General features: G+C 43.3%; 1 protein-coding gene across 8 annotated transcripts in view; it reads left to right on the top strand.

The window, feature by feature from the left end:
• thada (THADA armadillo repeat containing) overlaps positions 1-18589 on the top strand; it is a 432101-nt gene that overhangs the window by 288836 nt on the left and 124676 nt on the right. For all 8 annotated transcript variants that reach the window (XM_068045168.1, XM_068045169.1, XM_068045167.1 and 5 more), the window contains one exon: positions 17270-17385. In XM_068045168.1, coding sequence (XP_067901269.1) covers positions 17270-17385 — 116 coding nt within the window. The remainder of the gene's footprint in view (positions 1-17269; positions 17386-18589) is intronic.

Below are 18589 nucleotides of genomic sequence, written 5' to 3'. Positions count from 1 at the left end.
CATCTTGGATTGTATCACCTTAGCAGTCTCTGGAATGCTCCTTTTGCACACAGTACTTGGTGATCAAGGTCCATTGTGGGTTGAATGTGTCAGAGAATTGTCCTTTGTCCTTCCAATCACCATCTGTTAATATGCAAATGTTTTTTCCAGCCACAGCTGATCTGTTTAACAAGTCCTTTCTTCACTCCAGTAACAGTTTAAATTCAATGTTCATGACTCATTCTTGGCAGGTGGAGGCCTAGCATGATAGCATGCTCATACCTAGAAAGATCTGACTCTCAAAATTTGAATACTACTGTGACCTTTACAGCTACTGGCAGCGCCATACTTGCCTTGGAACAAGGCTCCAGGTTGGTTTGAAGGAGGTGGCACTGCTCCCTGACCACCTCCATTTGAACTTAAGTCACCTCAGGCATTTCTCCTGAGTGAGGTGGAGGTACAAGAAGTGCTCTTGAGAAACCTGTGGAGGGTAGGGCCTTCTGTGAAGAGCCCTCTTCCCAAAGCTTCTCCTCTCTGTAGACATCATTCATTTGCTGGTCATTTTGCAGACTCATAGCCCCCATACCTCATACAGAGTTGGGTCACCAAATCCTGCTACCTCCCCGAATGTATGCAGCAGCTCTCCAAGTTACCTTCAAACAATCCAGAGTACTTCACTAACTTTGCGATGGCAGAAGTAAGTTAAAAGCACCTGACCTGCAATTTGGTGGCTGCCCTTCTAAACAATGCTAATGGTGGGTCTCCTGTCCTGCTGAATGCCAGTTCAGCTGTGAATGATTAGCACAGGTGTTAAGTGCATTTGCGCAGACCAAATTCATGAAATGAGCATTAAATCAGCTAGAACAGCTGTTTGACCTCCAGATAGAAATTCATCTGATGCTTTGGCACACACATGCATACCCGCGCTAGTGCCTTCACAGCATGGAGTGCCACAGTGGAAGTGGGCAACAGCCCGGCCAGCAGTGCAACCAGTGCCATTTTAGGCCTTTGGCCCTTCTGTGGTGCTGGCACCAGCAGCACTACAGTGCCCAAATTCGTGGCCGATGTACCTTGCTTGACTCTGTACTGCTGCTTATTTTTATTCCTAATTGATCTACCTCTGGTATGACTTAATCAGAGAGCCATAGCACACTATATTTACACTGTATTGAAAAGATATAAAGATTTTTGTTTAGTTTTTAATGGAATTTTGCTGTTGCTGTAGTGATATTGCACATACATAACGCAGGATCATGGCCAGGAGTCCTCCCCCAGCACAAAGCTGTCATGAAGGATTTGGCCTATTTGAATTCTGATGTTGATGATGTCTATTCCCTTAAAAGTTATTCATTTGGAGGCTAAAGCCTGGAATTTTGGATTGGATTTTAAATGGGTTACCACCATCTTTAATCCAGCATCAATCAGAAAATCTGGATTTAACATTCATGTTTATAAAAGGGAAACTGAAATATTTGAAACATAAAAGGCCTGGCTTGGTTCAAGGTTTATCTGCCAGTTGGGTTGCAGTTTGTATAAATGCAGTGGACAACTTTCATTATCAGCCACTATGGCTGCCAGATGGTAGTAAGGATGAACTGTTCTCTGACAAGGATTCCATTGTGCTCCATCCAGGAAAGCGAAGTGTCTCATGACTATTATTTAACAGTATAGGTGTGGTTCAATGCTTTGACTTGTGTGCACCTTAACTTTGGATTCCTTCTCCCAAATAACATTGAATTGGTTCCAGCTTGGTAATGTGAGTGATTTTATTTTTCTCCAAGGTCCTGCATTTAAAAAAAAATTACAAGTTCAGTAATTCCTGAGATAGGTGTTCCTTTTATCTTTCATTTTCAAATCCATGTAACGTTAGATTCTGTTAATTTTATTTAAACTCATGTAATCTGATATTCTGCAAGGTTCACTAAGTTTGTGCCAGCAGTGATGTGATCCTGTAGAACTAGAACACACGAACAAATTAACAAAGACCACCTTACAATACTGCATGAACTAACAAAGTATTGCTGTGCCAACAGAAACCTCATAAACCACTTTTTTAACCTTTTCTGTGCCTAATACAATCCTCTCAGGAAGGCACTGGTTTTTGCTGGGATGTGGTTCCATGGGCAGCAGGAAATCTCCAGTACTTTGCCTCGCTGGCTATGGCAAAATAGGGAGTTTTCTGCATTTCTTTTATATAGTCAGATAGGGTAAAGCTAATTTGAAAAATCTGCTTCAGCCAGCTGTGTATCTGGAAAATGAAGCAGAATGGAACTTCTCATCCATCATACAGACATTTGACACCTAATGTAAAAGAATAAAAAAACTTGCATTTATTTACAGTTCACAACCTCAGAACATCTCAAAGTGCTTCACAGCCAATGAAGTACTTTTAAAGTGTAATCAGTGTTGTAAATGTAAGCGACCAATTTGTGCACAGCAAAGTCCCACAAACATCAGTGAGTTAAATAACTAGATAGTCTGTTTTTAATTATGCTAGTTGAGGAAAAATTATTGATCACCGAATGCCCTTCAATTAGTTCCATGAGATCATTCACGCTCACTTGAGAGGACAGATGAGGCTTCGGTTTAACATTTCATCCGAAAGATGGCACCTCAGACAGTGCTACAGCCTCTTGGTACTGCACGAAATGTCCGCCTAGATTATGTTAAGAAGTTTGTGGAGTGGGGCTTGAAATCAAGACCTACTGACTCAGAGGCAAGAGTGATACTACTGTGCCTAGACTATTGAGAGCTATTAAAATCTCTTCTTTTTGCATCAAGGAAATAGCTGAACCATGAACATGAACTATAGCAACAATTACAATTCTGGTTGCTCAGGACTAGGCCCAGCAAGAAATCCAAACTTTGTATATAATCCAGGTTTTGCATCATCCACATACATCATTGTATCTAAAAATCTGCCAAGGGACAACCCTGATTCTTTCTTTCAAAAGTCCTGTCACTTAGTGGACTTAACGAAATAGGTTCCACAAAAGCTATATATGCGCATACGAATTAGGAGCAGAAGTAGGCCATTCGGCCCCTCGAGCCTGCTCCACCATTCAATACGATCATGGCTGATCTGTTTGTGACTCGAATTCCACACTCCCATCTAACCCCGATAACCTTTGATTCCCTTGCCTAACAAGAATCTATCTACCTCCGCCTTACAAATATTCAATGACCCCGCCTCCACCATTTTCTGAGGCAGAGACTTCCAAAGTCGCATAACGCTCTGAGAGAAAAAAAATTCTCCTTACTTCTGTCCTAAAAGGGTGACCCCTAATTTTAAGACAGTGCCCACTTGTTTTGGACTAACCCACAAGAGGTAACATCCTCTCCACATCCACCTTGTCAAGACCATTCAGGATCTTATAAGCTTCAATCAAGTCTTCCCTCACTCTTCTAAACTCCAGTGAAAACAAGCCGAGTCTGTCCAACCTTACCTCATAAGATAACCTGCTCGTTCCAGGTATCAATGTAGTAAACATCCTCTGAGCTGCGTCCAATGCATTCACATCCTTCCTTAAATAAGGAGACCAAAACTGCATACAGTATTTGAGATGTGGTCTCACAAATGCCCTGTATAACTGAAGGATAACATCCTTACTTTTGTTTTCAATTCCTCTCGTAATAAAGGATAGCATTCCATTAGCCTTCTTTATTACCTGCTGTACCTGCATACTAACTTTTTGTGACCCCTGCACTAGGACACCTAGATCCCTCTGCACCTCGGAAGTCTGCAGTCATTCTCTGTTTAAGTAATACTCTGCTTTTTTATTCTTCCTGCCAAAGTGAACAACTTCACATTTTCCCACATTATTCTCAGTCTGCCAGATTTTTGCCCACTCACACAACCTATCTATATTGGTCTGAAATCTCCTTATGTCCTCTTCACAACATACTTTCCAACCTATATTTGTGTCATCTGCAAATTTAGCGATCATACCATTGCTCCCTTCATCTAAGTCATTGATATAAATTGTAAAAAATTAACGACCCAGCACAGTCCTCTGCGGGACTCCACTCGTCACATCCTGCCAATCGGAAAAGGACTCATTTATGCAAACTCTCTGTTTTCTGCCAGCCAATCTTCTATCCATGCTAATATGTTACCCCCTACACCGTGAGCTCCTACTTTGCGCAATAACCTTTTATGTGGCACCTTGTCAAATGCCTTCTGGAAATCCAAGTACATCAACAGGTTCCTCTTTATCCACAGCACATGGTACTCCTTCCGAGAACTCCAGTAAATTGGTTAAACATGATTTCCCTTTCACAAAACCATGATAAGATGCTAAATAAATGAAAGTCATTTTGCTCAATATTCTTTAATGACTATTATTATGCCACCCGGATTCATATTTGTGTACTCTGCCTGTGCTAATATTTGCTGAGTTTTAGAACTGGTCTATTAGCACTGGAAAAAATGAACATCTCTCAGGTGGAATTATTAAATTGGCGAGGAGTGACGTGGGCATGACAGATGCTTGAATAATCCAATATAATAAAAGCAAAATACTGCGGATGCTGGAAATCTGAAACAAAAACAAGAAATGCTGGATTCACTCAGCAGGTCTGGCAGCATCTGTGGAAAAAAGATAATAATCCAACCTTTTTCCCCTTTGTTAGCTGTCATTTACAGTTGGAGGATAAGTAAAATATTTGGGTTGGATAGAGTTTTTTGTGATTCTAAATTTAGATTTGAAACTGATCTAGATATCATTTGATGGACTCGCAATGTGATTGCGAGTTTGGTGTATTTTCGTTGTATTCCTATAAAGTTGCAGGGTTAAATGATATTGTGTTATTGCATTTGGATGACATATTTCAACAGATTGGGCTAGATTTTACGGTCAGCGACGAAGCAACAGCACTTGTGGCTGACCTCGAAGAAACTGTCCACAAAGATCTAGCAATTTTTTATACGTGACTTCCTCTTCCCTGGCATAATTTAAATCTGGCACCAAGTCAAGGGGATCTCCCGGCATTGAGCAACAGTGATATTAGCAGGCAGGGTAAGCAGCCAATCACATTGAGGTATTCTTGCAGACTGCAAACCAAGAAGTTAAAAGCACCGAATCCCTTTACTCTTAAATTTTCAGATAATTAAATAAATAATTAAATGATTGGATTAAGATAAAAGCTAAAATAAAGATAAGAAAATTTAAAGAGGAAATGAAAAGAGACTGGCAAACTAACATTACAGGGAATCCCAAAGTTTTTTATAGACATATAAATAGTGAAAAGGTGGTAAAAGGAGGAGTTGGGCTGATTAGGGACCATAAAGGGGATTTATGCATGGAGGCAGAGGGCATAGCTGAGGTGTTAAATGAATACTTTGCATCTGTCCTTACCAAAGAAGAAGATGCAACCCAGGAAATGGTGAAAGAGGAGGTAATTTAGACACTAGAGGGGTTTAAAATTGATCAGGAGGATGTATTTGATAGGCTGTCTGTACTTAAAGTGGATAAAGCACCAGGACCAGATGAGATGCATCCAAGAATACTGAGGGAAGTGAGGGTGGAAATTGCAGAGGCACTGACCATAATTTTTCGATCTTTCTTAGACTTGGGGATGGTGCAAGAGGGTTGGAGAATTGCAAATGTTACACCCTTGTTCAAAAAATGGGTGTAAAGATAAGCCCAGCAACTACAGGCCAGTCAGTTTAACTTCGATGGTGGTGAAACTTCTAGAAAGAATAATTTTGGGCAAAATTAATAGTCACATGGACAAATGCAAGTCAATTAAGGAAAGACAGCATGGATTTCTTAAGGGAAAATCATGTTTAACTATCTTGCTGGAGTTTTTTGAGGAGGTAATAAAGAGGGTTGATGAGGGCAATGCAGTTGATATGGTGTACATGAACTTTCAAAAGGCGTTTGATACAGTGCCACACAACAGACTTGTGAGCAACGTTATAGCTCATGGAATAAAAGGGACGCTAGCGACGTGGATACGGAATTGGCTGAGAAAACAAAGAGTAGTGGTTAATAGATGTTTTTCAGGCTGGAGGAAGGTTTGTAGTGGAGTTCCCCAGGGGTGAGTGTTGGGACCCTTGCATTTCCTGATATATATTAATGACCTTGATCTTGGTGTACAGGGCACAATTTCAAAGTTTGCAGATGATATGAAACTTGGAAGCATTGTGAACTGTGAGGAGGATTGTGTAGAACTGCAAAAGGACAGACAGGTTGTTGGAATGGGCGGATATGTGGCAGATGAAGTTCAATGCAGAGAAATGTGAAGTGATTCATTTTGGTAGGAAGAACATTGAGAGACAATATAAAATAAAGGGTACAATTCTAAAGGGGGTGCAGGAGCAGAGGAACCTGGGTATATATGTGCATAAGTCATTGAAGGTGGCAGGACAGGTTGAGAGAGCGGTTAATAAAGCATACAGTATCTTGGGGTTTATTAATAGGGGCATAGAGTACAAGAGCAAGGAAGTTATGTTGAACTTATATAAGACACTTGTTCGGCCTCAGCTGGAGTATTGCTTCCAGTTCTGGGCACCACACTTTAAGAAAGGTGTGAGGGCATTGGAGAGAGTACAGAAAAGATTTATGAGAATGGTTCGAGGGATGAAGAACTTCAGTTATGAAGATAGATTGGAGAAGTTAGGACTGTTTTCCTTTGAGAAGAGAAGGCTGAGAGGTGATTTGATAGAGGTATTCAAAATCATGAAGGGTCTGGACAAAGCAGATAGGGAGAAACTGTTCCCACTTGTGAAAGGATCAAGAACGAGAGGGCACAGACTTAAAGTAATGGGCAAGAGAAGCAAAAGCGACATGAGGAAAATCTTTTTCATGCAGCAAGTGGTTAAGCTCTGGAATGCACTGCTTGAGAGTGTGGTGGAGGCAGGTTCAATTAAAGCATTCAAAAGGGATTTAGAATGTTATATGAAAAGGAGGAATGTGCAGGGTTACGGGGAGAAGGTCAGGAAATGGCACTAGGTGAATAGCTTGTTCAGAGAGCTGGTGCAGATGTGATGGCCCGAATGGCAACCTTCTGCGCTGTAACAATACTGTGATTGTGTGAAAATTATTTTTAAAATGTGATTTTTTTTTGTCATAATGGAGAAACTCGACACTCCACAAATATAAAATAAAATTTTCAGGGCGACTGAGGATGTTTAGCAGTAATTATGAATTTAGTACACTGTTAAAAACCCAGTTTAACCTTATTCAACAAGATATAACTTTTTCAAGGGTTTTTGCACTGAGCATAAAAGTGGAAGGTTTTGTCTATTCAATGATTGCTTCAGGATTGCAATCTGGGGGGAGCTCAGCAGCACACCCTCTGGAAGAGCATAGAATCACTAACACCCACCTCCTCCTGGAATGTGTCTTCGCAAAGCAGGTGTGGAAAGAGATGCAGTGGTTTTTGTCGAGGTTCATCCCAAGCAGCTCTGTAACACAGGAGTCTGTGCTCTACGGGCTGTTCCCAGGGACACATACCGAGACAAACATCAACTGCTGCTGGAGGACTATCAATTCGGTGAAAGACGCCCTTTGGTCTGCCCGAAACTTGCTGGTCTTCCAGCGCAAAGAGTTGTCCACCACCGAATGTTGCAGACTGGCACATTCCAAGGTCCAGGACTACGTGCTAAGGGACGCACTAAAGCTTGGGGCAGCCACAGCAAAGCCTCAATGGGGAAAGACCACAGTGTAAGGTCCCCCCACCAAGCTGAACTGAGGGGCTGGATCTATGGGAAACCCCTCGAACTGTATCGTGAAAATTTTGTGTGCTGTAAATGTAAAAATGTATATGGCATGACAATGAAATGGAAGGGTTGTGAGGCAACTCATGATTGTATTGAAGGAAACTGATCATCTTTGCACTGTTGGTATTTTTTGACTTGATGCTGTTTTAAACTGTTTGGGAATGTAATTTTTACAGATTTTTATGAATAAAGTATATTTTGGAAATTTAAAAAAAATCACTAACAGCAACTTCTGGTTTTCTGTGTTATTCTGCTATGTGCAGACTCCCGAAGTTGCTGTCGCTTGCAGTAGAGTAACGACAGCAAACGTTGACTGTTTTGCCACCATTACTGCTGCAAAATCCGAGCCAATATGAGTACTGTGTGTAATTACATTGTTATGATCACAATGGCTAAAATGGTGTTCTTTCTTTTCTTTTGGGCCTCCTTATCTCGAGAGACAATGGATACGCGCCTGGAGGTGGTCAGTGGTTTGTGAAGCAGCGCCTGGAGTGGCTATAAAGGCCAATTCTGGAGTGACAGGCTCTTCCACAGGTGCTGCAGAGAAATTTGTTTGTTGGGGCTGTTGCACAGTTGGCTCTCCCCTTGCGCCTCTGTCTTTTTTCCTGCCAACTACTAAGTCTCTTCGACTCGCCACAATTTAGCCCTGTCTTTATGGCTGCCCGCCATCTCTGGCGAATGCTGGCAACTGACTCCCACGACTTGTGATCAATGTCACACGATTTCATGTCACGTTTGCAGACGTCTTTATAACGGAGACATGGACGGCCGGTGGGTCTGATACCAGTGGCGAGCTCGCTGTACAATGTGTCTTTGGGGATCCTGCCATCTTCCATGCGGCTCACATGGCCAAGCCATCTCAAGCGCCGCTGACTCAGTAGTGTGTATAAGCTGGGGGTGTTGGCCGCTTCAAGGACTTCTGTGTTGGAGATATAGTCCTGCCACCTGATGCCAAGTATTCTCCGAAGGCAGCGAAGATGGAATGAATTGAGACGTCGCTCTTGGCTGGCATACGTTGTCCAGGCCTCGCTGCCGTAGAGCAAGGTACTGAGGACACAGGCCTGATACACTCGGACTTTTGTGTTCCGTGTCAGTGCGCCATTTTCCCACACTCTCTTGGCCAGTCTGGACATAGCAGTGGAAGCCTTACCCATGCGCTTGTTGATTTCTGCATCGAGAGACAGGTTACTGGTGATAGTTGAGCCTAGGTAGGTGAACTCTTGAACCACTTCCAGAGCGTGGTCGCCAATATTGATGGATGGAGCATTTCTGACATCCTGCCCCATGATGTTCGTTTTCTTGAGGCTGATGGTTAGGCCAAATTCATTGCAGGCAGACGCAAACCTGTCGATGATACTCTGCAGGCATTCTTCAGTGTGAGATGTTAAAGCAGCATCGTCAGCAAAGAGGAGTTCTCTGATGAGGACTTTCCGTACTTTGGACTTCGCTCTTAGACGGGCAAGGTTGAACAACCTGCCCCCTGATCTTGTGTGGAGGAAAATTCCTTCTTTAGAGGATTTGAACGCATGTGAAAGCAGCAGGGAGAAGAAAATCCCAAAAAGTGTGGGTGCGAGAACACAGCCCTGTTTCACACCACTCAGGATAGGAAAGGGCTCTGATGAGGAGCCACCATGTTGAATTGTGCCTTTCATATTGTCATGGAATGAGGTGATGATACTTAGTAGCTTTGGTGGACATCCGATCTTTTCTAGTAGTCTGAAGAGACCACACGTCTGCTGACGAGGTCAAAGGCTTTGGTGAGATCAATGAAAGCAATGTAGAGGGGCATCTGTTGTTCACGGCATTTCTCCTGTATCTGACGAAGGGAGAACAGCATGTCAATAGTCGATCTCTCTGCACGAAAGCCACACTGTGCCTCAGGGTAGACGCGCTCGGCCAGCTTCTGGAGCCTGTTCAGAGCGACTCGAGCAAAGACTTTCCCCACTATGCTGAGCAGGGAGATTCCACGGTAGTTGTTGCAGTCACCGCGGTCACCTTTGTTTTTATAGAGGGTGATGATGTTGGCATCGCGCATGTCCTGGGGTACTGCTCCCTCGTCCCAGCACAGGCATAGCAGTTCATGTAGTGCTGAGAGTATAGCAGGCTTGGCACTCTTGATTATTTCAGGGGTAATGCTGTCCTTCCCAGGGGCTTTTCCGCTGGCTAGGGAATCAATGGCATCACTGAGTTCCGATTTGGTTGGCTGTATGTCCAGCTCATCCATGACTGGTAGAGGCTGGGCTGCATTGAGGGCAGTCTCAGTGACAGCATTCTCCCTGGAGTACAGTTCTAGGTAGTGCTCAACCCAGCGGTCCATCTGTTTGCGTTGGTCAGTGATTATGTCCCCCGATTTAGATTTGAGGGGGGTGATCTTCTTGATGGTTGGCCCAAGAGCTCTCTTCATGCCATCATACATTCCTCTGATGTTTCCGGTGTCTGAGGCCAGCTGAATATGACTGCATAGGTGTTGCCAGTAGTCGTTTGCGCAACGCCTAGCTGTTCTTTGTGCAGTACTTCTGGCTGCTTTAAGTGCTGCGGATGTTAAATCGCTGGGGGCTTTCTTGTTAAAATGTTATATTGTGGATAACAACCAGAAGTTAGGGCAATGTGCAAATCTGTCAACGAAGATGCAAATCCAAACTTTTATCTTCTTGCCAATTAATTACGGATTTCATCAAATCTCTTAATTCCACACATTCCAGAGATCAAGAAGGTATCAGTTCAGTGATCCAACAGATATTGTGCACTCTGAGATTCTGTTGCAAAACCACTTCACTGTGCCATCTTTCTCCCTATCTTTAAGGCCTTCTATAAACCTATCACTTTATTTGTGATGCCATCTTCTCTTTCTTTTCCTCCTCTCCACCAGATTTATTTTACATCGCATTAACCTGCCCAAAGATTGGTAAAACATAGGATATGTGGCATGAGATGTGTTCATTTCATAATACTTCACAAAATGTTTTTTTAAAGCAAGACCTCAGGTTGCAGTGGCTTCTTGATCAGATCTAACTTGTGTTCTTTGCTCGACAGGAATACTTGGTTCTACCACTCGGAGTAGATCAGTTGGGCTGGTTGGGGCATGGCAGGGAAAGTTGCCATTGGCCACCTTTATGATCAAAGCACCAGTCCTTAAAAGCAGAGGGGTAAAAACAAAAGGACTACAGCTTTTACTGAGTAATAAAGATTTATTTAGCTGGAGCTTTAACTTTAATCCGGCAACGGAATAAATTCAGTGTAAAGAACTTCCTCGTTTTAAATTCTGAAAACACCAATCAGGTTTTCAACATGGGCTGTCAAGTTCATATATTAATTAAAACTAACCAGTCAATTAACCAAACTTTTTGACAGCTTCTTGAGTGTTGTTCGAGCTGTACTCATCTTGGCAACTTGGGAGTATTCTATCACATTCCTGATTTGTGCCTTGTAGATGGTGGGGACAGGCTTTGGGGAGTCGGGGAGTGAGTTACTCAGAACAGAATTCCCAGCCTCTGTCCTGCTCTTGTAGCCACAGTATTCCACTCCAGGCGCTGCTTCATAAACCACTAACCACCTCCAGGCGCGTATCCATTGTCTCTCGAGATAAGGAGGCCAAAGAAGAAGATTTATGTGACTGGTCCAGTTCGGGTTCAGGTCAGTGGTAGCCCCAGGATATTGATGATAGGGGATTCGACTATGGTTATGTTGGTATATGGTAACATTGAATGCCAAGCACAAAAGAAAAAGGAAGACTTGCATTAATATAGTGCATTTCATGACCACTGGACATCTCAAAGTGCTTAACTGCCAATGAAGTATTTTTTGAAATTTAATCACTGTTGTAATGCAGGAAGCGCGGCAGCCAATACGCGCACAACAAACTCCCACAAACAGCAATGTGATAATGACTAAGTAATCTGTTTTTGTGATGTCGATTGAGGAATAAATGTTGGCCAGAACCCTGGGCATAACTCCCCTGCTATTCTTTGAAATAGTGCCATGGGATCCTTTACATCCACCCGAGCAAGAAGATGGGGCCTCAGTTTAACGTCTCATCCAAAAACAGCACCTCCAACATGTGCAGCACTCCTCAGTCTGGACTTGAGTGTTAGTCTTGATTTTTGTTCTCAAGTCCGGGAGTGGGACTTGAATCCGGAACCTTATGACTCAGAGGTGAGAGTGCTACCAACTGAGCCACAGCAGAGGTAATTAGATTCTCTCGATGTAGATGATCATTACCTGGCACTTCTGAGGTGCGAATGTTATTTCCACTTGTTAACCCAAGCCTGGATGTTGTTCAGGTCTTGCTGGATGTGGGCACGGACTGTGTCATTATCTGACGAGTTGGAAATGGAACTGAACACTGCGCAATCATCAGCAAACATCCCCACCTCTGACCTTATGAAGGGAAGGTCATTGATGAAGCAGCTGAACATGGCTGGGCCTAGGACACTGTCCTGAGGAATTTCTGTAACGATGTCCTGGGGTTGAGATGATTAGAGTCATAGAGTTATACAACACAGAAACATTGGTCTCCAACAACCACAACTTCTTCCTTTGTTTGTCTCCAGACAGTGGAGCATTTCCCCCTGATTCCCATTGACTTCAATTTTACTAGGGCTCGATCAAATGCTGCCTTGGGGTCCAGGGCAGTCACTCTCACCTCATCTCTGGAATTCAGCTCTTTTGGCCATGTTTGTACCAAGGCTGTAATGAGGCCTAGAGCCGAGTAGTCAAAGAACAAAGAAAATTACAGCACAGGAACAGGCCCTTCGGCCCTCCAAGCCTGCGCCAATCCAGATCCTCTATCTAAACATGTCGCCTATTTTCTAAGGGTCTGTATCTCTTTGCTTCCTGCCCATTCATGTATCTGTCTAGATACATCTTAAAAGACGCTATCGTGCCCGCGTCTACCACCTCCGCTGGCAACGCGTTCCAGGCACCCACCACCCTCTGCGTAAAGAACTTTCCACGCATATCCCCCCTAAACTTTTCCCCTCTCACTTTGAACTCGTGACCCCTAGTAATTGAATCCCCCACTCTGGGAAAAAGCTTCTTGCTATCCACCCTGTCTATACCTCTCATGCTTTTGTACACCTCAATCAGGTCCCCCCCTCAACCTCCGTCTTTCTAATGAAAATAATCCTAATGTACTCAACCTCTCTTCATAGCTAGCGCCCTCCATACCAGGCAACATCCTGGTGAACCTCCTCTGCATCCTCTCCAAAGCATCTACATCCTTTTGGTAATGTGGCGACCAGAACTGCACGCAGTATTCCAAATGTGGCCGAACCAAAGTCTTATACAACTGTAACATGACCTGCCAACTCTTGTACTCAATACCCCGTCCGATGAAGGAAAGCATGCCGTATGCCTTCTTGACCACTCTATTGACCTGCGTTGCCACCTTCAGGGAACAATGGACCTGAACATCCAAATCTCTCTGTACATCAATTTTCCCCAGGACTTTTCCATTTACTATATAGTTCACTCTTGAATTGGATCTTCCAAAATGCATCACCTCGCATTTGCCCTGATTGAACTCCATCTGCCATTTCTCTGCCCAACTCTCCAATCTATCTATATTCTGCTGTATTCTCTGACAGTCCCCTTCACTATCTGCTACTCCACCAATCTTAGTGTCGTCTGCAAACTTGCTAATCAGACCACCTATACTTTCCTCCAAATCATTTATGTATATCACAAACAACAGTGGTCCCAGCACGGATCCGTGTGGAACACCACTGGTCACACGTCTCCATTTTGAGAAACTCCCTTCCACTGCTACTCTCTGTCTCCTGTTGCCCAGCCAGTTCTTTATCCATCTAGCTAGTACACCCTGGACCCCATGCGACTTCACTTTCTCCATCAGCCTGCCATGGGGAACCTTATCAAACGCCTTACTGAAGTCCATGTATATAACATCTACAGCCCTTCCCTCATCAATCAACTTTGTCACTTCCTCAAAGAATTCTATTAAGTTGGTAAGACATGACCTTCCCTGCACAAAACCATGTTGCCTATCACTGATAAGCCCATTTCCTTCCAAATGGGAATGGATCCTATCCCTCAGTATCTTCTCCAGCAGCTTCCCTACCACTGACGTCAGGCTCACCGGTCTATAATTACCTGGATTTTCCCTGCTACCCTTCTTAAACAAGGAGACAACATTAGCAATTCCCCAGTCCTCCGGGACCTCACCCGTGTTTAAGGATGCTGCAAAGATATCTGTTAAGGCCCCAGCTATTTCCTCTCTCGCTTCCCTCAGTAACCTAGTCCTGGCACATCCCAAATTGAGCTTTGATGAGCAGATTATTGGTGAGTGAGTGCCACTTGATAGCACTGTCCACGACACCTTCCATCACTTTGCTGATGATAAAGCATAGACTGGGGTGGTAATTGGCCAGATTGGATTTGACCTGCTTTTTGTAGACAGGACATGCCTGGGAAATTTTCAACATTGTTGGATAGATTGCAAAGTTGTAGCTGTACTGGAATGGCTTGAGTAGGGGTGCAGCTAGTTCTGGATTACAAGTCTTCAGAACTGGAGCCGGGATGTTATCAGGGCCCATAGCCTTTGCAGTAACCAGTGCAGGCAGCCATTTCTTGATATTACGTGGTGAAGACTGGCACCTCTGATACTGGGGACCTCAGGAGGAGGTGCTCCAGCCTTGGCTTTGCACTGACATGCTGGGCTCCATCTTCATTGAGGATGGGGATGTTCGTGGAGCCTCCCTCCTGTTTGTTGTTTAGTTGTCCACCACCATTCACGACTGGATATGGCAGGACTGCAGAGCTTCGATCTGACCATTGGTTGTGGGATCGCCTAGCTCTGTCTGTAGCATGCTGCTACTGCTTTTTAGTGTGGTTATAGTCCTGTGTTGCTCCTGGCATGCTGCCCTACACTCAAGCAGGATTGATCCCCTGACGTGATGCTAATGGTAGACTGAGGGATATGCCGGGCCATGAGGTTACAGATTGTGGCTGAATACAGTTCTGCTCTTGCTGATGGTCCACAGTGCCACATGGATGCCCAGTTTTGAGCTGCTTGATCTGTTTTGAATCTATCCCATTTAGCACAGTGGTAGTGCCACACAACACAATGGAGGGTTGTCGCTCCTGCCTATACTGTCATGGACAGATGCAGCTGTGGCAGGTAGGTTGGTGAGGATGAGGTAAAGCGGGTTTTTCCTTGTGTTGGTTCTCTCACCACTTTCAGAACTCTGCCAGCTTAATCAGTAGTGGTGTTACCAGATCAGTCTTGGCGATGGACATTGAAGTCCCCCACCTAGAGTACATTCTGTGCCCTTGTGACCCTCAGTGATCCTTCCAACTGGTGTTCAACATGGCAGCTACTGATTCATCAGCTGAGGGAGGGCAGTAGGTGGTAATCAGCAGGAGGTTTCCTTGCCCATGTTTGACCTGATGCCATGAGACTTCATTGGATCCGAGTCAATGTTGAGGACTCCCAGGACAACTTCCTTCTAACTGTATACCACTGTGCCACCACCTCTGCTGGGTCTGAGCTCCCAGTGGGACGGGACGGGACAGGACAGACCCAAGGATGGTGATGGAGGAGACTTGGATGTTGGCTGAAAAGTATGATTCGGTGAGTATGATTATGCCAGGCTGTTGCTTGACTCGAATGTGGTTCAGCTCTCCTAACTTTGACACAAGTCCCCTGATGTTAGTGAGGATAACTTTGCAGGGTCGACTGGGTGGGGAGTGCTTCTGTCATATCTGGTGCCAAGATTAATGTCGTGTGGTCCATCCGGTTTTTATTTTACTTTTTCATAGCAATTTTATATAACTGAGTGGCTCGCTCGGCCATTTCAGAGGGCAGTTAAGAGTCAGTAAAGGAGGTAGAGAGAAAACAGGGAACTACAGGCCAGTTAGCTTATCATCAGTGTTGGGAAGATGCTGGAAACTTTTATTAAAGAAGTCTTAGCATTGCACTTGGAAAAGCATAGTATGATCAGAACAAGTCAGCATGGTTTTACTAACGAGAGATCCTGTTTGACAAATTTATTAGAATTTTTTGAGGATGTAACTGGTAAGGTAGATAAAGGGGAACCAGTAGATGTAGTATACCTGGATTTTCAAAAGGATTTTGATAAGGTGCCACATAAAAGAATAATAGGCAAGGGCTCATGGTGTTGGGCCTAATGTATTAGTGTAGATAGAGGATTGGTTAACAGACAGGAAGCAGAGAGTGGGCATAAATGGGGCATTTTCAAGTAGCAGGCAGTGAATAGTGGGGTGCCACAAGGATCAGTGCTGGGGCCTCAGCTATTTGCACTCTATATTAATGACTTGGATAAAGGGACAGAGAGTAATGTAAATAAGTTTGCTGAAGATACAAATGTCGGTGGAAAGGTAAGCTGTGGGGAGGGCATAGAGAGACTACAAAGAGATATAGACAGGTTAAGTGAGTGGGCAACAAGATGGCAAATCGAGTATAATACTGGGAAGTGTGAAGTTGTTCAGTTTGATCGTAAAAATAGAAAAGCGGAATATTTTTTAAAAGTTATGAAACTGGTAAGTGTTGATGTTCAGAGAGACTTGGGGGTACTCGTACAAGGAACGCATAAAGTTAACCTGCAGGTGCAGCAGGCTATTAGGAAGGCAAATGGCATGTTAGCCTTTATTGCAAGGTGATCGGAGTACAGGAATAAAGAAGTCTTACTAAAATTGTACAGGGTTTTGGTGAGACCGCACCTGGAATACTGTGTGCAGTTTTGGTCTCCATATTTAAGAAAGGATATACTTGCACTGAAGGCAGTGCAGCAAAGATTTACTAAATTGGTTCCTGGGTTGAGGGGGGTCGTCCTATGATGAGAGACTGAGTAAATTGGGCCTATATTCTCTGGAGTTTAGAAGAATGAGAGGCGATCTAATTGAGACATACAAGATTCTGAAAGGGTTTGATAGGCTAGAAGCTGAGAGATTGTTCCCACTGGGGTCAGGGAATCTAGAACATGAGGACACAGTCTCAGGATAAGGTGCCAATCATTCAGGACTGAGATGAGGAGAAATTACTACACTCAAAGGGTTGTGAATCTTTGGAATTCTCTACCCCAGAGGGTTGTGGATGCTGCATCGTTGAATACATTTTTGGCTGGGATAGATAAATTTTTGGTCTCGCAGGGAATCAGGGATATGGGGAGTGGGCAGGAAAGTGGAATTGAAGCCCAAGATCGGCCATGATCATATTGAATGGCGGAGCACACTCAATGGGCCAAATGGTCTACTTCTGCTCCTATTTCTTGTCTTCATCGCTGTGGGTCTAAAATCATATGTAGGCCAGGTAAGTATGGCAGATTTCCTTCCCTGAAGGACTTTCACAGTAATGTTGATTTGGAAATTAAAAGTTTTACATTAAAGGCCATCATGTTGCATTAAATCTCTGTGGAATTCATTAAAAATTGTAATTACCTTTAGCTGAAAACCTCACACTCTTTTGTGTGCCTTTTAAGTTAATTTCAAGCAATTTCCCAAGAGCTGTCATACATTTGTCTGTTGCCATGATTAGAATGGTGTTAGCACTACAGTCGATAACTTGTTGATTTGATTTCATTTATTCAGGCACTTCATTTACTGCAATCCTACTTTGACTCAAAACAAAGGACCAATTCAAGCCTTCACCAAGAGCTGCATGACATCATTGACTGCATCAGAGCCAAAATATGGTTGGCAACAAGGTAAGTTTGAATTTGCATCGAAGTCAGTACTAAATAAGCAGTAGTTGAACTATTTTTTCTAAAGTCAGAGGTATATTTAGATTCTCCTGTTAAAATTTAAAGATGTTTGCTTGTGTATTTTTGTAAATTCTTGTATGTCTATCTAAGTGTTGGCAGATTTAGTGGTACCATTTCTTTTTCCTTGCATGGCTTTTATAATAGTTGTCACAGTTCACACTCAAAATGGAAAGCTGTTTCTTTAGATCTTGAGTCTTGTGAAGTTCTTGGCAAAACTGCCTGGATATTATTGTTAAACTCCAGAAAGCTTGTTATGGAAGGATAACGCTGGAGCCTATCTTTATCAGTTTCACATGTATCGTACAGAGTAAAAGGATAACAGACATATAGCTCCTCACTCAAAACCCTTCACCAGTCTCAGTAAGTGTCTTATGAGTGCTCAAGTAAGATCCCAGTTAACACCCTCCACCTGCATATAATTAAACAATTGATACACAATGAACAAATTAACAGCTATTTTACTATTAAAGTAAAATAACCAAGTATTCTGTCTCTGCCAATTTAGTTACAATTCTTGAAGTAATTTTAAGAATCTTGAAGTTTCATTTTTTTTATTTCGATACCAACAACAAGTTGCATTTATATATCACCTCTAATGTAGTAAATCTTTCTAAGATATTTCACAGGAACAATTTTCAAATAAAATTTGACACAGACACATATGGAGATGGTAGGATAGATGAGCCAATACTTGGTCGAACAGGTAGGTTTTAAGGAGCCTCTTAAAGGAGGGGAAAGAGGCAGAGAAACAGATTTTAGGAGGAAATTCCAGACCTTAAGTCCCAGGCAGCTGAAGCATGGCTGCTAATGGTGGAGCGATGATAATCGGGGATGCACAAGAGGCTAGAATTGAGGAGCACACATATCTTGGAAGGTTGTATGGTTGGAGGAGGTTACAGAATTAGGGAGGGGTGAGGCCATGGAGGGATTTGAAAACAAGGATGAGAATTTTTAAATTGAGATATTGCTTAACTGAGAGCCAATGTAGGTCAGGAAGCACAAGGGTGATTCATGAACAAGGCTTGGTGTGTGGTAGGTTATGGGTAACTAGAGTTTTGGATTACCTTAGATTTGCAGAGGTGTAAGGTCAGAGGCTGGCCAGAGCATTGGAATCGTGTCTAGAGGTTTTTAAAAAAAGCAATAGATG

This window comes from Heterodontus francisci, chromosome 13, assembly GCF_036365525.1.
Source record: "Heterodontus francisci isolate sHetFra1 chromosome 13, sHetFra1.hap1, whole genome shotgun sequence".
Lineage (NCBI taxonomy): Eukaryota > Metazoa > Chordata > Chondrichthyes > Heterodontiformes > Heterodontidae > Heterodontus > Heterodontus francisci.
This window is presented reverse-complemented; position numbering and strand designations above follow the sequence as displayed.